Here is a 24,252-nt window from a genome sequence, read left to right on the forward strand (position 1 = left end):
CCCCTAGTGTCTCGTTTAGTCCTCTAGTGTCTCGTTTAGTCCTCCAACGTCTCGTTTAGTCCTCTAACGTCTCGTTTAGTCCCCTAGTGTCTCGTTTAGTCCTCTAGTGTCTCGTTTAGTCCTCCAACGTCTCGTTTAGTCCTCTAGTGTCTCGTTTAATCCTCTAACGTCTCGTTTAGTCCTCTAACGTCTCGTTTAGTCCTCTAGTGTCTCGTTTAATCCTCTAACGTCTCGTTTAGTCCTCTAGTGTCTTGTTTAGTCCTCTAAGGTCTCGTTTAGTCCTCTAAGGTCTCGTTTAGTCCTCTAGTGTCTCGTTTAGTCCTCTAATGTCTCGTTTAATCCTCTAAGGTCTCGTTTAGTCCTCTAAGGTCTAATGTCTCGTTTAGTCCTCTAATGTCTCGTTTAGTCCTCTAATGTCTCGTTTAGTCCTCTAAGGTCTCGTTTAATCCTCTAATGTCTCGTTTAGTCCTCTAATGTCTCGTTTAATCCTCTAATGTCTCGTTTAATCCTCTAAGGTCTCGTTTAGTCCTCTAGTGTCTCGTTTAGTCCTCTAATGTCTCGTTTAATCCTCTAAGGTCTCGTTTAGTCCTCTAAGGTCTAATGTCTCGTTTAGTCCTCTAAGGTCTTGTTTAGTCCTCTAAGGTCTCGTTTAATCCTCTAATGTCTAATGTCTCGTTTAGTCCTCTAATGTCTCGTTTAGTCCTCTAAGGTCTCGTTTAGTCCTCTAAGGTCTCGCTTAATCCTCTAATGTCTAATGTCTCGTTTAATCCTCTAATGTCTAATGTCTCGTTTAGTCCTCTAAGGTCTCGTTTAGTCCTCTAATGTCTCGTTTAGTCCTCTAATGTCTCGTTTAGTCCTCTAAGGTCTCGTTTAATCCTCTAAGGTCTCGTTTAGTCCTCTAGTGTCTCGTTTAGCCCTCTAAGGTCTCGTTTAGTCCTCTAATGTCTCGTTTAGTCCTCTAAGGTCTCGTTTAGTCCTCTAATGTCTCGTTTAGTCCTCTAAGGTCTCATTTAATCCTCTAAGGTCTCGTTTAGTCCTCTAGTGTCTCGTTTAGTCCTCTAATGTCTCGTTTAATCCTCTAAGGTCTCGTTTAGTCCTCTAGTGTCTCGTTTAGCCCTCTAAGGTCTCGTTTAGTCCTCTAATGTCTCGTTTAGTCCTCTAAGGTCTCGTTTAATCCTCTAAGGTCTCGTTTAGTCCTCTAGTGTCTCGTTTAGCCCTCTAAGGTCTCGTTTAGTCCTCTAATGTCTCGTTTAGTCCTCTAAGGTCTCGTTTAGTCCTCTAATGTCTCGTTTAGTCCTCTAAGGTCTCATTTAATCCTCTAATGTCTCGTTTAGTCCTCTAAGGTCTCGTTTAGTCCTCTAATGTCTCGTTTAGTCCTCTAAGGTCTAATGTCTCGTTTAATCCTCTAAGGTCTCGTTTAGTCCTCTAAGGTCTAATGTCTCGTTTAGTCCTCTAATGTCTCGTTTAGTCCTCAACTCAAAGACGTTCAGTTTCCCGTCACAGTGGAAAGAAACCAGAACATCTTCACATTAAGAAGCTGCATCAGAGAATGACTCAAAGACTCAAAGACTCAAAGCGATGATCTGAGTTGATTCATTTAATAATTGAGTAGAAAAACATCAAAGTATAAAACTCATTTTATTCAAGTTACTGAAACAAATGAAAACAGATGTTGACCCGTCTGAGCATGACGTCCTCCAGAGTCCCACGTCCTCCAGAGTCCCGTCCTCCAGAGTCCCACGTCCTCCAGAGTCCCACGTCCTCTAGAGTCCCACATCCTCTAGAGTCCCACGTCCTCTAGAGTCCCGTCCTCCAGAGTCCCACGTCCTCCAGTGTCCCACGTCCTCCAGAGTCCCGTCCTCCAGAGTCCCACGTCCTCCAGAGTCCCACGTCCTCTAGAGTCCCACATCCTCTAGAGTCCCACGTCTCCCACGTCCTCTAGAGTCCCGTCCTCCAGAGTCCCACGTCCTCCAGTGTCCCACGTCCTCCAGAGTCCCACGTCCTCCAGTGTCCCACGTCCTCCAGAGTCACACCATCACTACAAAAATACATTTAATACTAAGAACGTCAAATAAAACCGTCCCACAGAAACTCAAACTACCCAAACATTCACAGATCCTGGAGGTCATCCTGGAGGTCATCCTGGAGGTCATCCAGGTCATCCAGGTCTGGAGTTCCTGACAGACGTCTGCTTACAACCAACAGAAAGGTTCCACCTGAACCCGTCAGCTCAGTCCTGTAATACCTTCTTATACTAGTGATGCACCGATACCACTTTATTCAGACCGAGTACAAGTACTTCCATCTGGGTACTCTCCGATACCGAGTACCGATACGAGTACTTCTCTGTGCCTAAAGACCCTCGTTAACAGCCAGCTGGAGGGTGTGAGGACACACGGCAGGCTGGGGAGTCCCGCATACGAGGCGGTGCGCCGCCACCGGCTCTAGGCTCCCTGCTCCCTGTGTGACTGTCCACCGGGACGGACTGTCCTCAGGGCCGCGGCCTAGGTTAAAGGTGCCAGGGGTCTGTGGCGATGTCGGCAACCCACCCGACCCGTCTTGAAACACGGACCAAGGAGTCTAACGCACGTGCGAGTCAGAGGGTGAAAGCAAAACCCCATGGCGCAATGAGAGTGAGGGCCGGCACGCTGCCGTAAAGTGGTATCGCTGCTGTAAAGTGGTATCGCTGTACATGAGCACAGTACCGGACCTGATACCCGATACTGGTATCTTATCGGTGCATCCCTAATTTGGCTGAAAGCAGTTGTTGAAACCATGATGAGACGTTTGTAACTTGGTCTGCTTCTACTGGTAGAAACGGGAATAAGAAGTAATAAATGAAAATCACATTTTGAAGGCTTAACGGAGGAGATTTATTGATTTATTAACTCTACTGAGCAACATCAAATGAAACATGTTGACAAATGAAACTCAAATGGCGGCCTGAAATCACCCAAAATACATTAAACAACAATTTGCCCAAATAAAAAGCAAACAGGCCGTCTCCGTCCCAAACAGGCCGTCTCCGTCCCAAACAGGCCGTCTCCGTCCCAAACAGAGGTCCTCGTTCTGTCCTCCAGTCTAAACAGGTTGTATCTCCCAGCAGCCGACAGAGGGAAGATGAGCTGTGAGTCTGAGCAGCGTCTGAGTGTTGAAGAGGACGGTGTTGACAGGAGAGTCTGCCCTGGGGGCGGGGGGCTGTTTCAGCCCGTCATGACAGCACGCGCCACCCTCCCCCCAGCAGGAAGTGGTCCCGGGGTTAGCCCACCCTGAGGGGCGGAGCTACGAGGACGACGCCGTCTCCTCTCACAAACAGCATGGGGATGTTCCTCTTGGTCGACTAAGAAAAGACACCAAATATACTTTTACTTTATGATAAACAACATTCTCAAAACATTCTAGAAAATTACTCCAAAACTGTCGCTAACCCTTTGAGGTCTGTCCCTAAAACCTGTCCAATCTCAGCTAAACGCTTCATGTCCCTAAAACCTGTCCAATCTCAGCTAAACGCTTCATATCCCTAAAACCTGTCCAACCTCAGCTAAACACTTCATGTCCCTAAAACCTGTCCAACCTCAGCTAAACGCTTCATGTCCCTAAAACCTGTCCAACCTCAGCTAAACGCTTCATGTCCCTAAAATCTGTCCAACCTCAGCTAAACACTTCATGTCCCTAAAACCTGTCCAACCTCAGCTAAACACTTCATATCACTAAAACCTGTCCAACCTCAGCTAAACACTTCATATCACTAAAACCTGTCCAACCTCAGCTAAACACTTCATGTCCCTAAAACCTGTCCAACCTCAGCTAAACACTTCATGTCCCTAAAACCTGTCCAACCTCAGCTAAACACTTCATATCACTAAAACCTGTCCAACCTCAGCTAAACGCTTCATGTCCCTAAAACCTGTCCAACCTCAGCTAAACACTTCATATCACTAAAACCTGTTCAACCTCAGCTAAACACTTCATGTCCCTAAAACCTGTCCAACCTCAGCTAAACGCTTCATATCCCTAAAACCTGTCCAACCTCAGCTAAACGCTTCATATCACTAAAACCTGTCCAACCTCAGCTAAACACTTCATATCACCAAAACCTGTCCAACCTCAGCTAAACACTTCATGTCCCTAAAACCTGTCCAACCTCAGCTAAACGCTTCATATCACTAAAACCTGTCCAACCCCAGCTAAACGCTTCATATCCCTAAAACCTGTCCAACCTCAGCTAAACGCTTCATATCCCTAAAACCTGTCCAACCTCAGCTAAACGCTTCATATCCCTAAAACCTGTCCAACCTCAGCTAAACGCTTCATATCACTAAAACCTGTCAGACCTCAGCTAAACGCTTCATGTCCCTAAAACCTGTCCAACCTCAGCTAAACGCTTCATATCCCTAAAACCTGTCCAACCTCAGCTAAACGCTTCATATCCCTAAAACCTGTCCAACCTCAGCTAAACGCTTCATATCACTAAAACCTGTCTAACCTCAGCTAAACGCTTCATGTCCCTAAAACCTGTCCAACCTCAGCTAAACACTTCATATCACTAAAACCTGTCCAACCTCAGCTAAACGCTTCATGTCCCTAAAACCTGTCCAACCTCAGCTAAACGCTTCATATCACTAAAACCTGTCCAACCTCAGCTAAACGCTTCATATCACTAAAACCTGTCCAACCTCAGCTAAACACTTCATATCCCTAAAACCTGTCCAACCTCAGCTAAACACTTCATATCCCTAAAACCTGTCCAACCTCAGCTAAACGCTTCATATCCCTAAAACCTGTCCAACCTCAGCTAAACGCTTCATGTCCCTAAAACCTGTCCAACCTCAGCTAAACACTTCATATCACTAAAACCTGTCTAACCTCAGCTAAACACTTCATATCACTAAAACCTGTCCAACCTCAGCTAAACGCTTCATGTCCCTAAAACCTGTCCAACCTCAGCTAAACACTTCATATCACTAAAACCTGTCTAACCTCAGCTAAACACTTCATATCACTAAAACCTGTCCAACCTCAGCTAAACGCTTCATGTCCCTAAAACCTGTCCAACCTCAGCTAAACACTTCATATCACTAAAACCTGTCCAACCTCAGCTAAACGCTTCATATCCCTAAAACCTGTCCAACCTCAGCTAAACGCTTCATGTCCCTAAAACCTGTCCAACCTCAGCTAAACGCTTCATGTCCCTAAAACCTGTCCAACCTCAGCTAAACGCTTCATGTCCCTAAAACCTGTCCAACCTCAGCTAAACGCTTCATATCACTAAAACCTGTCCAACCTCAGCTAAACACTTCATGTCCCTAAAACCTGTTCACTGGCTCACTGGCTCACTTGTTCACTGGTTCACTGGCACACTGGCACACCGGTGAACCGGTTCACCGGTTGACTGGTTTAGATCCACCTCAACAGTCGTTGTTCAGTAAGAAGAAATGAGGCTGGAACAGGTAGAAATCCACGTCGTACCTTATAAAGTTCTTCATACGTCTCCTCGTCAATCTCCACCGTTGTCACCGTCTCCTCCACGTCCCCCAGGATCATGTTCAGGTGCTGATCGTAGGCCTGAGACACAAACAAACAGCAATATGAGCAACAGCACCAACACATCTGAGATCTGTACTACGAAGAGAGTTCAACATACCCTTCATATCTTCAACATACCCAGGGTATCTCCATCATACCTTTCATATCTCCATCATACCCAGGGTATCTCCATCATACCTTTCATATCTCCATCATACCCAGGGTATCTCCATCATACCTTTCATATCTCCATCATACCCTTCATATCTCCATCATACCTTTCATATCTCCATCATACCTTTCATATCTCCATCATACCCTTCATATCTCCATCATACCTTTCATATCTCCATCATACCCAGGGTATCTCCATCATACCTTTCATATCTCCATCATACCCAGGGTACCCAATCACAGACATGGACTAGTCTACTGACCAATCACAGACATGGACTAGTCTATTGACCAATCACAGACATGGACTAGTCTACAGACCAATCACAGACATGGACTAGTCTATTGACCAATCACAGACATGGACTAGTCTACTGACCAATCACAGACATGGACTAGTCTACTGACCAATCACAGACATGGACTAGTCTACTGACCAATCACAGACATGGACTAGTCTACAGACCAATCACAGACATGGACCAGTCTACTGACCAATCACAGACATGGACTAGTCTACAGACCAATCACAGACATGGACTAGTCTACAGACCAATCACAGACATGGACTAGTCTACTGACCAATCACAGACATGGACTAGTCTACAGACCAATCACAGACATGGACTAGTCTACTGACCAATCACAGACATGGACTAGTCTACTGACCAATCATAGACATGGACTAGTCTACAGACCAATCACAGACATGGACTAGTCTACTGACCAATCACAGACATGGACTAGTCTACAGACCAATCACAGACATGGACTAGTCTACTGACCAATCAAAGACATGGACTAGTCTACAGACCAATCACAGACATGGACTAGTCTACAGACCAATCACAGACATGGACTAGTCTACTAACCAATCACAGACATGGACTAATCTACAGACCAATCACAGACATGGACTAGTCTACTAACCAATCACAGACATGGACTAGTCTACTAACCAATCACAGACATGGACTAGTCTACAGACCAATCACAGACATGGACTAGTCTACAGACCAATCACAGACATGGACTAGTCTACAGACCAATCACAGACATGGACTAGTCTACTAACCAATCACAGACATGGACTAATCTACAGACCAATCACAGACATGGACTAGTCTACTAACCAATCACAGACATGGACTAGTCTACAGACCAATCACAGACATGGACTAGTCTACTAACCAATCACAGACATGGACTAGTCTACAGACCAATCACAGACATGGACTAGTCTACTAACCAATCACAGACATGGACTAATCTACAGACCAATCACAGACATGGACTAGTCTACTAACCAATCACAGACATGGACTAATCTACAGACCAATCACAGACATGGACTAGTCTACTAACCAATCACAGACATGGACTAGTCTACTGACCAATCACAGACATGGACTAGTCTACAGACTGCAGACAGACATGTATCAAAGGAAGAGTGAACTATATCAGACGGATGTGAAGAAGTGAAACTCTTAATCAGACTAACAGTAACAGTTGAAGCTGCCAGATGCAGGAAGAACAGCTGGTGAAAGAAACAACTCCAGATGTGTGAATGGTTCAATTAACAGACTTATTAATTTAACGGAACACACCAAAGTCAGATATACTCGTCTAGATATTAATAACTCTAAAAAATGTAATGTAGGAACGGATTACACTTAATCATTAAAAAAAGGCGCGGCGTGTTTGACTATTTGAACCTTCATTCAGCTGCGTCTCCGTCTCCAGCGGTCTGAAACGGACTCAAGACCAAGTTAAAAGAATAAATATAAAATCATAATCCAAAGCGGTAAACACCCCCAGCATAAATCCAGCTGTCCTTCCTGCATCTGTCAGTTTAAACTGAGTTGTTTTAGTCTGATTATGACGGTAACTTCTTCATATGTGTGTAATATTATCATGTGATCTGCTCACAGAGCTCTGATTGGTCAGTAGGAGGTGCTTTTATACGAGTTGATCTCTTATCTGGAACATAACCTGCTCCGGAGCAGGTCAGCTGTTCAGCATCAGTTACCATGGTGATCTACCTGGTAAGAAGTGATCCAGCTTATTAGGACGGAAAAACCCTGAAGGGTTAACCCTGAAGTTACCTCGCTAAGCTTCGTAGTCCAGACCTCTGGCCTGCTGATCTAAAGGTGTTCCAGTGGTTTGAGCTGGTGTGAGCAGGTAGCAGATAGCAGGTGCTGGTGTTAGCCAAACCCTGGTGTTGGTAGCAGGTAGCAGGTAGCAGGTGCTGGTGTGTCTCTTGTGTCCCTGGTATGTTAGCAGTAACCCTAACAGTAACCCTGGTGTGTCTCTAACCCTGGTGTGTTTCTAGCCCTGGTGCTGGTGTTAGTAGTAACCCAGCTGCTGGTGCTGGTGCTGGTGTTAACCTGGTGTTAGCAGGTGCTGGTGAGTCTCTTACATGCAGTCGACCCCGGAGCTCCCGGTCGTTCCTCATCTTCACGTAGATCCTCTCATCCAGACTGAGTCTGATCAGATCCAGCGGCTCCTCCACCGTGTTGGTCGTCGGCTGCTGCAGGACACAGGAACATTAGTTAGATCACATTTATCATGTTAGGTCATTACATCATCAGATCATTACATCATCAGGTCATTACATCATTAGATCATTAGATCATTAGATCATTACATCATTAGATCATTAGATCATTAGACTATTAGATCGATGGCAGACAGAGATGTTTGATTAATAGTGATGTTTCGTGATGTGCCGAGGCTTCGGAGCGTGTGTCGGGTAATCCAGGAAGTTTTCTGCGATGCGCGTATCGAGGCTCGTATGGTTTTAGACCAATGACGTCATCGATGACGTCTGAAGCCTCGCTGGCCGGCCGTACTGCTGACTGGTTCAGGAACCGGTTCAGATCTTCACTGGTTGAACCAACAGAACACTAATATCACCCCTCCTAACATTATTATATTATATTACACTACAATACAATTACTGACCAAAGGATTGGTTTACATACATAAGATGAATAAAACAATTACAGTTTATTATACATGTATGTTATATACTCATAATATACTTACTAGAAAATAGACTTTATATTATATATTATATAGATATAAATGGATTACATGGTAATATATATTATTTTCATTATGTTTATAGTCATTCAGCCTTTACTGGCTCTAAATACAGAATATCACAGATCTGTGCTCCCAGTAGACCACTTACACACCAAACACTGACAAACTGACAATAACCTGATATTTTCAGGTGGAATTTAATTTAATTCTCACTGTGCAATATCATCTTCCACCTGAGCAATTGTGTTAATAGTCTGTTTATTGTCAATACTGTATATATAGTATATATATATATACTATATATATATATACACTATATTATATAGTGTATATATATATATACACTATATTATATAGTATATAATATAGTATATATATATATATATATATATATATATATATATACACACACTATATATATACTATATATATAGTGTATATATATATACTGCTCTTATTTAATGGTTCATATTGTGTTCCACTTCGTTTAGCTGTGTTTTGCTGTTAGCTGATGCTTCTTGTTTCTCTCCTCTCTGCAGAGCATCTCCACTGAGGGCCTGATGAGGAGATCAGATCAGTCTGTTTGAGTCTCTCTGACCAGCAGCTGGTTTCATCTTCACATGAAGATCAGAGAGATGAACCTTTAATGAACCAATCAGCTTCATTCAGCTTCAAAGCTTCATTCAGCTTCAAAGCTTCATTCAGCTTCAATCAGCTTCAAAGCTTCATTCAGCTTCAATCAGCTTCAAAGCTTCATTCAGCTTCAAAGTTTCATTCAGCTTCAAAGCTTCATTCAGCTTCATTCAGCTTCAATCAGCTTCATTCAGCTTCAATCAGCTTCATTCAGCTTCAATCAGCTTCATTCAGCTTCAAAGCTTCATTCAGCTTCAAAGCTTCATTCAGCTTCAATCAGCTTCATTCAGCTTCATTCAGCTTCAATCAGCTTCAATCAGCTTCATTCAGCTTCAATCAGCTTCATTCAGCTTCAATCAGCTTCATTCAGCTTCAAAGCTTCATTCAGCTTCAAAGCTTCATTCAGCTTCAAAGCTTCATTCAGCTTCAATCAGCTTCATTCAGCTTCAAAGCTTCAATCAGCTTCATTCAGCTTCAATCAGCTTCATTCAGCTTCAATCAGCTTCATTCAGCTTCAATCAGCTTCATTCAGCTTCAAAGCTTCATTCAGCTTCAATCAGCTTCATTCAGCTTCAATCAGCTTCATTCAGCTTCAAAGCTTCATTCAGCTTCATTCAGCTTCAATCAGCTTCATTCAGCTTCATTCAGCTTCAATCAGCTTCATTCAGCTTCAATCAGCTTCATTCAGCTTCAATCAGCTTCAATCAGCTTCAAAGCTTCATTCAGCTTCAATCAGCTTCATTCAGCTTCAATCAGCTTCATTCAGCTTCAAAGCTTCAATCAGCTTCATTCAGCTTCAATCAGCTTCAATCAGCTTCATTCAGCTTCAATCAGCTTCATTCAGCTTCATTCAGCTTCAATCAGCTTCAATCAGCTTCATTCAGCTTCAAAGCTTCAATCAGCTTCAATCAGCTTCATTCAGCTTCAAAGCTTCATTCAGCTTCAATCAGCTTCATTCAGCTTCAAAGCTTCAATCAGCTTCATTCAGCTTCAATCAGCTTCAATCAGCTTCATTCAGCTTCAATCAGCTTCAAAGCTTCATTCAGCTTCATCTCTCCATCACTACTGATCAACCCTGTTAGCTTCATGCTATCGGCTGTTAGCATTAGCATCAGATGCTAACAGCAGCTAGCGTGTGATGCTAACAGCAGCTAGCGTGTGATGCTAACAGCAGCTAGCGTGTGATGCTAACAGCAGCTAGCGTGTGATGCTAACAGCAGCTAGCGTGTGATGCTAACAGCAGCTAGCATGTGATGCTAACAGCAGCTAGCATGTGATGCTAACAGCAGCTAGCGTGTGATGCTAACAGCAGCTAGCGTGTGATGCTAACAGCAGCTAGCATGTGATGCTAACAGCAGCTAGCATGTGATGCTAACAGCAGCTAGCGTGTGATGCTAACAGCAGCTAGCGTGTGATGCTAACAGCAGCTAGCGTGTGATGCTAACAGCAGCTAGCGTGTGATGCTAACAGCAGCTAGCGTGTGATGCTAACAGCAGCTAGCGTGTGATGCTAACAGCAGCTAGCATGTGATGCTAACAGCAGCTAGCATGTGATGCTAACAGCAGCTAGCGTGTGATGCTAACAGCAGCTAGCATGTGATGCTAACAGCAGCTAGCATGTGATGCTAACAGCAGCTAGCATGTGATGCTAACAGCAGCTAGCGTGTGATGCTAACAGCAGCTAGCATGTGATGCTAACAGCAGCTAGCGTGTGATGCTAACAGCAGCTAGCGTGTGATGCTAACAGCAGCTAGCGTGTGATGCTAACAGCAGCTAGCATGTGATGCTAACAGCAGCTAGCATGTGATGCTAACAGCAGCTAGCATGTGATGCTAACAGCAGCTAGCGTGTGATGCTAACAGCAGCTAGCAGCGTGTTTCAGGCCGCTCCGCTGTTTAACTATAAACTCCCAGAGAGACTCTGAGAACCCGCAGAGCTCTGTCCCGGGTCTGTCCCGGGTCTGTCCCGGGTCTGTCCCGGGTCCGCTGATCCTCTCTGAGAGGCAGAAGAACAGTTTAATCTGCTGCACCAACCTGCTGCTCCTCGTCCGCCATCATGGTCTGCGTCGTGACGTCTGAGCGGGGCGCGGGTTGCCAGGTCCGGAGAGAAACACGCGTTTTCAGGGTTGCCAGGTCCGGAGACAAACACGCGTTTTCTTTTTTTAATTACAAAATGACAGTATCCATGGTAACAACAGCAAACATTAAAAACATTTATATACAGAAGAAGCATAGCGAAAACATAAACAAAGAGCTGTGACAAACAGAAAAGGACAACAGGAATGAAACAAAACAAACATAAAATAAAAAAACACAATAAAATAAATAAATAAATAATAAAAAAAGAGAGTATGACAATAATTTCACTTAAAAACTTTAAAGATATTGCATACATTCATTGTTTTCATTGCTTTTTTGTTTTGTGAGGAAGAAGTATAATTCCATTTCTTTCATAAATAAAAAGAAATAAGGCTTTTTTTTGTTAAATTTACACTTGTGAATGTGGAACAGTCGGTGACAGCTGCTGAACAGTGTTTCCGTGGTAACGGTCGGTCACAGCTGCTGAACAGTGTTTCCATGGTAACGGTTGGTTAGAGCTGATAAACAGTGTTTCCATGGTAACGCTTGGTGACAGCTGCTGAACAGTGTTTCCGTGGTAACGGTCGGTCACAGCTGCTGAACAGTGTTTCCATGGTAACGGTTGGTTAGAGCTGGTAAACAGTGTTTCCATGGTAACGGTTGGTGACAGCTGCTGAACAGTGTTTCCATGGTAACGCTTGGTGACAGCTGCTGAACAGTGTTTCCGTGGTAACGGTTGGTGACAGCTGCTGAACAGTGTTTCCGTGGTAATGGTCGGTGACAGCTGCTGAACAGTGTTTCCATGGTAACAATCAGTGGAAAATGTGTTTCAATAATAAACATCTGTGTGTTTTCATGTTTTAGTGTCTCACATCATGACTCTCTGTCTGGAGAGGTTGGGACGGACCTGTTAACTAATAATACTAACTAATAACTAATCGTTAACTCCACCTGTGTGTATTGATTGTGAAATTACCAGAATACACGTTGAAGATTTTCTGTAATATGTGGTTTACAATATTATAGATTATACACTGATTGTTACTATGGAAACACTGTTTCCCCCCATAGTAACAATCAGTGACAAATTGTTACTATGGGGGGGAAACAGGTGAATTTCATAAAGTGGATGAATAATAATAATAATAATTATTATTATTATTATTATTATTATTAATAATAGTAATAATAATAATAAAGATAATAATAATCATATAATAATAATAATAATAATAATTATTATTATTATTATTATTAATAATAGTAATAATAATAAAGATAATAATAATAATCATATAATAATACTAATTATTATTATGATTATTATTATTATTATTAATAATAGTAATAATAATAATAAAGATAATAATAATAATCATATAATAATAATAATCATTATTATTATTATTATTATTATTATTATTACTATTATTATTATTAATAATAGTAATAATAATAATAAAGATAATAATAATAATCATATAATAATAATAATAATAATAATAATAATGGAAAGATTGACCACTGAATGACTGAATGAGGTAAAATAAATGAGCTGAGTCGTATCAAATAATAAAATATAAATAAACTGTCTTTAAAACATCGGTGTCTTTTTCTTTTACAGCCGGATAGTTGCTGTGTTGTTTCAAAAAATAAAATGTCTCAAATAAAATCTCAGAGAGAGTTTCCTCCAGAAGAGAGCCTGGACAAATGCAACTATCTGTGTCTTCGTGTCGTCTTCATGTCAGTAGAACGCTGATGCTATTTATTACAACAATCAAACTATTAAGAATTTATAACTGAACCATCGACCGAGCTTTTATTCTGAAATACTGTGGACAGGATGTTTGGCTGATTTACTGTAGAAGAGCAGGCTGATGTCATGACATCACCGTCCACAACAGGTCAGTGTTGGACCACTGAAACACAGAGCTCCTCTTCCTGGACAGTCAGAGCTGCAGGAGACAACAGAGACATCATTATCACATTAGAACCGTTAGAACCACAACATACCATAACCATAACCATAACCACTGAGGAGCAGCTCAATCATCTGGGTTATTAAACTGTTGCACTGCTCTACCCCGAAACATGAAGAACACTTCTACTGAAGGGAAATCTAAAATCAATTCATTTACCAGCTCCCAGAGAGACTCAGGAGAGGTCAGAGGTCAGAGGTCATATTCAGACCAATGAGTGATGATGAGTTAATGATTTCCTTGATGATTAAATGAGAGGAAGCGTCTTCCACTGTGTATCACTGTTAGCGTTTCTCTTCTCTCTCTGTTTTTCTATCTCATCATTAATCTCAGAGCTCTTTAAATGAGGCAGCCGAACACGGAGGAAGAGCTCTGGTCCCCCTGACACGAGCGCCTCATTAAACCTGAGAGATGGTGACCAATAAGCACCACAGAAGAAGAAGAGGCAGCACATGATGAATGTATTAAAGCAGATCTGACAGCAGCAGTAGATTTCTCTGTGCAGAATGACGGGTCATTTATTACACAGCTTGTTAGAGCAGCAGCAGTTCACCACTATCTGGCCTGAAGGTCATCTGCCGTCTGCATACATGGTGGTGTGGTGGTGTGGTGGTGTGGTGGTGTGGTGGTGTGTTGGTGTGTTGGTGTGGTGGTGTGGTGGTGTGTTGGTGTGGTGGTGTGTGGTGGTGTGGTGGTGTGGTGGTGTGGTGGTGGTGTGTTGGTGTGGTGGTGTGGTGGTGTGTTGGTGTGGTGGTGTGGTGGTGTGGTGGTGTGGTGGTGTGTTGGTGTGGTGGTGTGGTGGTGTGTTGGTGTGGTGGTGTGGTGGTGTGGTGGTGTGTTGGTGTGGTGGTGTGGTGGTGGTGTGTTGGTGTGGTGGTGTGGTGGTGTGGTGGTGTGGTGGTGTGTTGGTGTAGTGGTGTGGTGGTGTGGTGGTGTGGTGGTGTAGTGGTGTGGTGGTGTGGTGGTGTGGTGGTGTGTGGTGGTGTGGTGGTGGTGTGTTGGTGTGGTGGTGTGGTGGTGGTGTGTTGGTGTGGTGGTGTGGTGGTGTGTTGGTGTGGTGGTGTGTTGGTGTGGTGGTGTGGTGGTGTGGTGGTGTGGTGGTGTGGTGGTGTGGTGGTGTGGTGGTGTGGTGGTGTGGTGGTGGTGTGTTGGTGTGGTGGTGTGGTGGTGGTGTGTTGGTGTGGTGGTGTGGTGGTGTGTTGGTGTGGTGGTGTAGTGGTGTGGTGGTGTGGTGGTGTGGTGGTGTAGTGGTGTGGTGGTGTGGTGGTGTGGTGGTGGTGTGTTGGTGTGGTGGTGTGGTGGTGGTGTGTTGGTGTGGTGGTGTGGTGGTGTGTTGGTGTGGTGGTGTGGTGGTGTGGTGGTGTGTTGGTGTGGTGGTGTGGTGGTGGTGTGTTGGTGTGGTGGTGTGGTGGTGTGGTGGTGTGGTGGTGTGTTGGTGTAGTGGTGTGGTGGTGTGGTGGTGTGGTGGTGTAGTGGTGTGGTGGTGTGGTGGTGTGGTGGTGTGGTGGTGTGTTGGTGTGGTGGTGTGGTGGTGTGTTGGTGTAGTGGTGTGGTGGTGTGGTGGTGTGGTGGTGTGGTGGTGTGTTGGTGTGGTGGTGTGGTGGTGTGGTGGTGGTGTGTTGGTGTGGTGGTGTGGTGGTGTGTTAGTGTAGTGGTGTGGTGGTGTGGTGGTGTGGTGGTGTGGTGGTGTGTTGGTGTGGTGGTGTGGTGGTGTGGTGGTGTGTTGGTGTGGTGGTGTGGTGGTGTGGTGGTGTGTTAGTGTAGTGGTGTGGTGGTGTGGTGGTGTGGTGGTGTGGTGGTGTGGTGGTGTGTTGGTGTGGTGGTGTGGTGGTGTGGTGGTGTGTTGGTGTGGTGGTGTGGTGGTGTGGTGGTGTGTTAGTGTAGTGGTGTGGTGGTGTGGTGGTGTGGTGGTGTGTTGGTGTGCTGGTGTGGTGGTGTGTCACTGACGGCCCTCATAAGTATAGACGTGTGTGTGTGTGTGTGTGTGTGTGTGTGTGTGTGGTACCAGCCGGTAATGAGATCTGACTTCTGGCTCGCCATCCTGCAGTGACGGCGTCATCAGACACGGAGACAGACGTCCTACAATTAGACACAAATATAAACACAAATATTATACAGATCTGTATACAATGCTCTGAGCAGCGGCGCTCTGAGCAGCGGCGCTCTGAGCAGCGGCGGGGGCTTCAGGGCTCTACGGACCGAGTCCGGCATGTCGTCCAGCCTGTAAAGGCTCTACAGGCCGCGGCTCACTGACTGGAGCTCACTTCTGCTGCTGGATGCTGGATTTACTAAAACTACACCCCAACTCTAGTTCACTTCCCTGAAGTCAACGAGCGATGAGCGACAACGCTGCAACATCAACGTTATCATGACTCACAGTTCACTGACTATAGATATAATATATATATATATATATATTATATGTATGAGAAGCTCTTGTCCTCTGATGAAGTCACATATAAATACCTGCATCATCATCATCACACAGAGCGCTCACACCTTCCTCGTGGCTTTAAGAGCCAGGAATGTGTATTTCTGTGCAGACCTGCCGTGCACAGTGGGCAGTGGGAGCGTGCACGTGAGGCAGCTGCTGGCATGAGGCCGGGAACTTGAAGCACACACACACACACACACACACACATATATATATATGTGTGTGTGTGTGTGTGTGTATACGGCAGAAAGCTGAGCTGGTGGCGGCTCGGCCTCCCGGTGGGTTATTTCAGTCCTCAGACTCTCAGAAGACTCATTCTACTTCGTCTGGCTGAGATACAGATAGAAACCTTTTAATCATCTCCTGTAATAAACCTCATTAAATCATGATTATAGCTATTATTTAATGAGGTTTATCAAATAGATCAATAACACCTGAGTAGGTCATCTTTACCTGTTATTTTCTGTATGACAAGAAAATATCTATATCTATATCTATATCTATATCTAGATATAGATATAGATATAGATATCATTTCTTGTGATTTTTAGGTTGTAGTGGCTCAGTTTTAAGGCTAGAGTGAAGATCCTGGTATCATAGTAAACTACTACTACTACTACTACTGGTTTCATAGTAAACTAGAGAACCTGATGAATCCATCGGTACCAGCCAGGTCAGACCAGCTGGTCATGAAGGAGGTTAAATAACCCTCCAAACTGACACTACATTTCGGGAGGAAAAACTGTCACGTCCATCTTCAAAGGGGTCCCTTGACCTCTGACCTCCAGATCAGTGAATGTAAATGGGTTCTATGGATACCCACGAGTCTCCCCTTTACAGACATGCCCACTTTATGATCATCACATGCAGTTTGGGGCAAGTCATAGTCAAGTCAGCACACTGACACACTGACAGCTGTTGTTGCCTGTTGGGCTGCAGTTTGACATGTTAGGATTGGAGCATATTGTTTTATGCTAAATGCAGTACCTGTGAGGGTTTCTGGATCAATATCTGTCATTGATCTGTGTTGATCATTGATTTACATGAATGAAAACAAGTGTATATATACACAGTGAGACAGACTGACTCACAGTGAGGCCTCTTCATGTTTCAGTGTGTGAGGACACAAACCTCTGAGTGGACGGACACCTGTTCTCTGATCCCAGCCGGAGATATTCCACCCCCCCTCACTGTGTGTGTGTGTGTGTATGTGTGTGTGTGTGTGTGTGTCTCACATGGACTCCGTGCGACATCACTTCCTTTACGACCCTTCCCTATTTAAAGGCCGGTGTGGAGCCAGACGGGCTTCAGCAGGAGATTAAAGCCAAAGTCCTCTCAGCCTCCACAGCAGCAGCTTCACCCACTGACCGACTGACGGAGGACGAGGAGGACGAGGAGGAGGAAGAGGTTAGGGTTACCGGATTCAACACATCTCTGTCCACCATCATCTGCAACGTTGATCTTTTAGCGAGTGAGAAGTTTCTAAGATTGGAGTCGGAGTTTGGAGCCAGAATCTGAATATTTGATCTGAACACAACCAGAGAGTCTGAAGACCGTTTCCACAACACGTCCTGAAGGTCTGGTTACATCGTCCCAACAGCCTTCAGGTATCACCATGAGCGGCGGTGGGACGACCACAGCTTCCCCTCCGGAGCCTCAGGCTTTCAAACGGGCCATACGGAAGATCAAATGTGCCGCTATGGTGGCCAACTTGGCCAAGAGCTGGCAGGGCTGGGCCAGCGAACACTCCGACAAGCAGGACGCCATCCCGAGCGGCTGGATGCCTTCGTCCGTCGAAGAGGTAGACGGGATACAGCGCAACCACGAGGTTAAACTCACCATCACCCCGCGTGTCATCGCAACTGATGCCGCCGGCGCCATCGGGAGTAAGATCCGGACCGGATCTGTGATCAAGACCGTGCGGCCGAAACGCAGCGAGTGTGGCAGCGGCGATTTGGTCAACGCCATCCGAGGCAAGATGGAGTCGGGTCCCGAGGAGAGCAAGCCGTTCCTGGGCAACGAGTCGCCGACGCGGCGGCGCCAGATGAGAGCGCTACAGAGTGCCGCAGCAGGAGGAGGAGTCATCCAAGACAGGAAGCTTCTCCTCCAGGAGAAGAAGTTCGGGTCGAGGAGCAGCAGCGTTGACACGCAGGACAGCGGGCTGGGAGAGGACGCCGCGCTGGGAGAGGACGCCGCGCTCAGCGACAACAGCGAATCAAAAACTGAGCCGGGCGACGTCCAACCCAAGAAACACACCAACAGGCCAAAGGTAGCGTGGTCAACATCACACAGAGGGGATGGGAGGGAACAAGTTAAAACACGGAGATATAAAGTTATATATACATATATATATACATATATATACACATATATATGTATATATATATATAAGTTATAAGTTTTATATATAAACATCATTTAAATGAATCTTTTCTGTAGAGCTTCCTCGATCAACCTGATCACCAGCAACAGGAAATGGCTCTTCTTTCAAATGTAAACGCTTCGCCGTATAAATGCTGCGGTAAGAGTTGGTGACGTCGTATAAAGAGAGAGAGACCTCTGACGGAGGGTTTTGTTTTACTGACATTTGTGACGTGTTTTCTTTACTTATGTTTCATTGTTTCCGTACGTGTTTTACTTCGTTTCCGTACTTATTTGAATACCCTAACTAAGTGGTTGTCTTGCCCGAACCTAACTGCGGACGTTTGCGTGGCGTCCTCATGACACGCGAACTGTCGGGGTATTTATACGCCGCCCCGTGAGACTGGGTTGTGCTTTCAGCTTAACATTAACCTCCGATGACACTCAAAGAGAAAGTGAATGAACTTCCTGTAGCTGACGAGATGTTTCGGGGTGAATATGAGACATTCACAGGTCAAGATGGTGGTTTGAGTTCAAATAACTCCAGAAGAGCTGTAACTGAAGTACGGAAGTTACGTGACACATAAATCCACGTTGACTTCTGGCCTCACACGGGGCACCAATAGTGGTCTCCTGGTGAACATCTGGTGTTTTTAGACCCCCCCGTCCAGCCCGACCTCCCCCCTACGCAGCGTTCGCCGCTCTTTATACTGGTTCACGATTACGTGGATTACATCAGAATTGAATTCGTGCTGATCATCACTGTCTATGTACAGGAGTACATACATTAAATATCGTGACAGTTTCACAGACGGCTGTGAGACTGAGCTGCTACAGACGACCTGATGTGAGCAGGTTAGAGCTGTATAATTTATCTTTAATTACTTTTCTGCAGCTTTTACCAAACACATTTATTCAGAGTTTCTCCAGCCTGTTTTCTCTACACCCACAGAGAGTACGACTTCCTCCCTGAACCAAACACACTGAATTAGAGCGTAGATGTTCTCACAGCGTGAATAAACAAGTGGAAGCAGACGTCTCTCTGATGTCACCTGAAGAAATCCGACTCCCTCACGGACACCAAACAGCAGCATAACTCCGATCCGAGAGTCTGTCCTATAAAAGGAGAAGGAGCCGCCCGGCGGGTCGCCAGAGAGCGAGGCCAACTCATAAAAACACGAGCTGGACGTGATGGAATATATGTAAATAAATCTAGTGGTGCTCTGCGACGTGTTCCGTGTTCCTGACCTTCAGGTGGAACCGCCGGAGACGGGAACATGGAACATGAGGTGGTAATATGAGAGGCTGACACTGCCAGAATAACTGAGAGGAAAACACCTTCAAAAGATACCAGAAGGGTTATTTCATTTCATTAGTTGTACTGAATGTAAACGTAAATTCATTCTTCATCCTGTCTACCAGCCAGCAGGGGGCGACTCCTCTGGTTGAATAGAAGTCAATGATGAAGAGTCTTTAACCTTCATCCTGTCTACCAGCCAGCAGGGGGCGACTCCTCTGCTTGAATAGAAGTCAATGATGAAGAGTCTTAAACCTTCATCCTGTCTACCAGCCAGCAGGGGGCGACTCCTCTGGTTGAATAGAAGTCAATGATGAAGAGTCTTTAACCTTCATCCTGTCTACCAGCCAGCAGGGGGCGACTCCTCTGGTTGAATAGAAGTCAATGATGAAGAGTCTTAAACCTTCATCCTGTGTACCAGCCAGCAGGGGGTGACTCCTCTGGTTGAATAGAAGTCAATGATGAAGAGTCTTAAACCTTCATCCTGTCTACCAGCCAGCAGGGGGCGACTCCTCTGGTTGAATAGAAGTCAATGATGAAGAGTCTTTAACCTTCATCCTGTCTACCAGCCAGCAGGGGGCGACTCCTCTGGTTGAATAGAAGTCAATGATGAAGAGTCTTTAACCTTCATCCTGTCTACCAGCCAGCAGGGGACGACTCCTCTAGTTGAATAGAAGTCAATGATGAAGAGTCTTTAACCTTCATCCTGTCTACCAGCCAGCAGGGGGCGACTCCTCTGGTTGAATAGAAGTCAATGATGAAGAGTCAATAGAAGTCAATGATGAAGAGTCTTAAACCTTCATCCTGTCTACCAGCCAGCAGGGGGCGACTCCTCTGGTTGAATAGAAGTCAATGATGAAGAGTCAATAGAAGTCAATGATGAAGAGTCTTAAACCTTCATCCTGTCTACCAGCCAGCAGGGGGCGACTCCTCTGGTTGAATAGAAGTCAATGAGTAAATGAGTCTACTTCTCTCTTGATTTATGACCTCAGTAAACATTGTAAACATGAGTTTATGTTTCAAGTCTTCTTCAATACAGCATGATGTTCATTTAGTAACTGATGATCCCGTTTAGAGTCAGATAGATAGGGGATGCTTTAGGGCGGGGCTACCTGCTGATTGACAGGTCGTTACCACGGCGTTGTCCGGTCTGGGAGTTATCCATGTTTTCTTCTTACAACTTTAACCCTTTAATCACAGCGTGATTTCACTTCATCAGAGTTCATTATAACATTTTTGGTCGCCTAAAAATATCTGATTCAGCATTCAGTTGCACTTAGCTCCGCCCTCTGATGTCAGTTCTGGTTGTAAAAAACAAGATGGTGACGACCAAAAACCAAGACATTAAGTTATTTTAACTCAAACCACCATCTTTACCTAAACTTAACCAAGTAGTTTCCTGTGAAGACGGTTCTATTTTGAAAAGACTGTATTCATGTAACGAGCGGTTATTGACACGTGTTGCTGGACATTCGTAGGAGAACACACAAATAATGAGGAATAACTTTCGTTAGACATCATACGAACAGTACGTACGTACAGTGCTTGAATATATATACATATATATATATGTATATGTATATATATATACATATACATATATATGTACTGGTCACATTCCTGTTGGACTGACAGCTGATCTTTGGAAACTCCACAACAACAAATAAGGTTCACAGAGTTTTGTTAAAGGTCCCTCAGAGACACGTCTTCACTTCACATACTGCAAATACCCAAGAGATCTGGTGACACTGATCTGAGGTCTGGCAGGCTGAGGGAATACTGAGGGAGAAGGGGAGGAGGGGAGGAGGAGAGGAGGGGAGAGAGAGAGAGAGAGAGAGAGAGAGAGAGAAGGAGGTTTATATGATCGTATATACAGTACGTCTGCATAGCAACGGCCAGATGGGGATGAAATACAGCGACCAGAGGGGAGGTTGTTTAGAGACTGAGGGTCATTAATCAATACTTATATATAAGTAAAAAATCATAGTCACTCATCATCATCACCTCCGTCTCTTACCTCCGTCTCTTATCTCCGTCTCTCACCTCCGTCTCTTACCTCCGTCTCTTATCTCCGTCTCTCACCTCCGTTTCTTATCTCCGTCTCTTATCTCCGTCTCTTATCTGCGTCTCTTACCTCCGTTTCTTATCTCCGTCTCTTATCTCCGTCTCTAACCTCCGTCTCTTACCTCCGTCTCTTACCTCCGTCTCTTATCTCCGTCTCTTACCTCCGTCTCTTATCTCCGTCTCTCACCTCCGTTTCTTATCTCCGTCTCTAACCTCCGTTTCTTATCTCCGTTTCTTATCTCCATCTCTTACCTCCGTTTCTTATCTCCGTCTCTTATCTCCGTCTCTTACCTCCGTCTCTTATCTCCGTCTCTTATCTCCGTTTCTTATCTCCGTCTCTTACCTCCGTTTCTTATCTCCGTCTCTTATCTCCGTCTCTTATCTGCGTCTCTTACCTCCGTTTCTTATCTCCGTCTCTTACCTCCGTCTCTTAGCTCCGTCTCTTACCTCCGTTTCTTATCTCCATCTCTTACCTCCGTCTCTTAGCTCCGTCTGTTATCTCCGTCTCTTACTTCCGTCTCTTACCTCCGTTTCTTACCTTCATCTCTTATCTCCATCTCTCGTCTCCAGATTCGGATCGCCACCCGGTCCGACATTAAGAGCCGCTGGCAGCGCTGGTCGGAGCAGCACATGGAGGGCCAGAAGCTGAACCCGTTCAGCGAGGAGTTCGACCACAACTACGCCATGGCCCAGCGCCTCCACAAGGGCGACTCCGGCTACGGACGCCCAAAAGACGGGTCGAAGACGGCGGAGCGGGGCGACCGTGCCCAGAAACACATCCACAGGGAGATGGAGGAGATGTTGTGGATCATCAGAGACATGGGCTGTAAGGACAGAGACGGGAGGACCGTCATCACCTTCGGACGCCTCTTCGACCGCTACGTGAAAATCTCCGATAAGGTGGTCGGCATCGTGCTGCGCTGCCGCAAACACAAGATGCTCGACTTCGACGGGGAGATGCTGTGGAAGGGACAGGACGATGACGTCATCATTACACTGAGGGACTGAGGACAGACGTCATGGTTACGCTGAGGGACTGAGGACGGACGTCATGGTTACGCTGAGGGACTGAGGACGGACGTCGCGGTTACGCTGAGGGACTGAGGACGGACGTCGCGGTTACGCTGAGGGACTGAGGACGGACGTCACGGTTACGCTGAGGGACTGAGGACGGACGTCACGGTTACGCTGAGGGACTGAGGACGGACGTCACGGTTACGAACATTCACAATAATAAATCTATATAATATATAAACCCTCGATGTGAGTGAAGAGATTCAGAGTATTGAATGAGTCTGTTTTGTCTCTGATGAGGAGAACTCCAGTATAAATGTTGTTTCTGAAATGCTAAACGCCAACAAATACAGATAAAGCAGAGTATTTCATCAGATCAGATCATGTTCATCTTTCTTCATTAAATGTTGTTTTTGGGCTTTACAACGCTCAGAGTGATAAACGAATCACATGAACCTGAAACAGCCCGATAACACTACTATAATACTGATGTTGACCCGACGCTGGAGAGAAACACAACGCCTACGGAGACGTTAGCTCTGTTAGCTCTGTTAGCTCTGTTAGCTGTATTCAGTCTGTACCTGGAGAACAGGATGTAATAAGACTCTCCATGTTCACCTCAACGCTTCATCAATAAACCTGATTATAATGTTGGAATAGAAAACAGCTGCAGGAGGAACTGTTCACTGCACACACACACACACACACACTCACACACACACACACACACTCACACACACACACACACACACTCACACACACACACACACACTCACACACTCACACACACACACACACACACACACACACACACACACACACTCACGCACACACACACACACACACACACTCACACACACACACACACACACACACACACACACACACACACACACACACTCACACACACACACACACACACACACACACACACACACACACTCACACACACACACACACACTCACACACACACACACACACACTCACACACACACACACACACACACACACACACACACTCACACACACACACACACACACACACACACTGAATGGGTTAAAATGACCACGACGAAAATGACCACGACGTTAACAACGTCGCTGAATGGGTTAAAATGACCACGACGTTAACAACGCCGCTGAATGGGTTAAAATGACCACGACGTTAACAACGCCGCGTTGCCTGGTGGTGGCGTAGAATGGGTTAAAATGACCACGACGTTAACAACGCCGCGTTGCCTGGTGGTGGCGTAGAATGGGTTAAAATGACACGGTGTCACCACGGAAACAATCTAACGTTTCAAGTTCGAGTCCTCCATGTTGGACCCGTCCGACCACCAGACCTCCTCGCCACACACACCTGGATTACAACATCTGTCTGTTGAGCCAGAAACAATGACAGCATCGACTGAGGGAGTTAAAGTCTTTTATTGACAGCTGGAATAGAATAACAAAACACCAAACTGCATTAACTCAACAATAGAACCGTTTGATATGAAGAATCTGCAGATGTACTCGTGTATCAAACAGCGTGAACTCACAGAGACACGAGGACCGACGGCGACCTGTTGACAGCGCGCTACGTGGCGGCGGCACGGAAGGGGTTAAAATGATTAAACAATAGAAAGTTAATCAGGATGTTTC

The 24,252-nt window shown here is 45.2% G+C and overlaps 2 protein-coding genes and 1 long non-coding RNA gene across 4 annotated transcripts; 1 reads left to right on the top strand and 2 right to left on the bottom strand.

Moving 5' to 3' along the window:
• Positions 1–2,849: 2,849 nt before the first annotated feature.
• On the bottom strand, positions 2,850–11,543 carry lsm3 (LSM3 homolog, U6 small nuclear RNA and mRNA degradation associated). Of its 2 annotated transcripts, XM_037770541.1 has the most exons (5): positions 11,414–11,543; positions 8,120–8,230; positions 5,470–5,565; positions 3,230–3,340; positions 2,850–3,188 (listed from the first exon to the last, which is right to left on the bottom strand). In XM_037770541.1, exons 1-4 carry the CDS (start codon positions 11,435–11,437, stop codon positions 3,260–3,262), a joined length of 312 nt encoding a protein of 103 aa, XP_037626469.1. In that variant the 5' UTR covers positions 11,438–11,543; the 3' UTR covers positions 2,850–3,188; positions 3,230–3,259. The 2 variants fall into 2 exon arrangements, with proteins under 2 accessions (XP_037626469.1, XP_037626462.1); XM_037770534.1 differs by having other exon boundaries at positions 2,850–3,340.
• Positions 3,556–5,458, bottom strand: LOC119488711. The gene is made up of 2 exons (XR_005207023.1): positions 5,019–5,458; positions 3,556–4,828 (listed from the first exon to the last, which is right to left on the bottom strand). It is a non-coding gene; the product is annotated as an uncharacterized LOC119488711 (long non-coding RNA).
• A 5,625-nt stretch (positions 11,544–17,168) lies between the features above and the next one.
• Positions 17,169–23,273, top strand: abraa (actin binding Rho activating protein a). Its single transcript, XM_037770450.1, has 2 exons — positions 17,169–18,140; positions 22,164–23,273. Exons 1-2 carry the CDS (start codon positions 17,487–17,489, stop codon positions 22,599–22,601), a joined length of 1,092 nt encoding a protein of 363 aa, XP_037626378.1. The 5' UTR covers positions 17,169–17,486; the 3' UTR covers positions 22,602–23,273.
• Positions 23,274–24,252: the final 979 nt, after the last annotated feature.

Source organism: Sebastes umbrosus, chromosome 1, assembly GCF_015220745.1.
Source record: "Sebastes umbrosus isolate fSebUmb1 chromosome 1, fSebUmb1.pri, whole genome shotgun sequence".
NCBI lineage: Eukaryota > Metazoa > Chordata > Actinopteri > Perciformes > Sebastidae > Sebastes > Sebastes umbrosus.

Coding starts and splice junctions, on each gene's coding strand:
- lsm3 (XM_037770541.1), bottom strand. CDS start 11,437: ATGATGGCGGACGAGGAGCAGCAG. Junction 5,566..8,119: donor AGCTCCGGGGTCGACTGCAT/GTAAGAGACTCA, acceptor TTTGTGTCTCAG/GCCTACGATCAGCACCTGAA. Junction 3,341..5,469: donor CGTATGAAGAACTTTATAAG/GTACGACGTGGA, acceptor GTCTTTTCTTAG/TCGACCAAGAGGAACATCCC.
- abraa (XM_037770450.1), top strand. CDS start 17,487: ATGAGCGGCGGTGGGACGACCACAGCTTCCCCTCCGGAGCCTCAGGCT. Junction 18,141..22,163: donor AACACACCAACAGGCCAAAG/GTAGCGTGGTCA, acceptor TCTCGTCTCCAG/ATTCGGATCGCCACCCGGTC.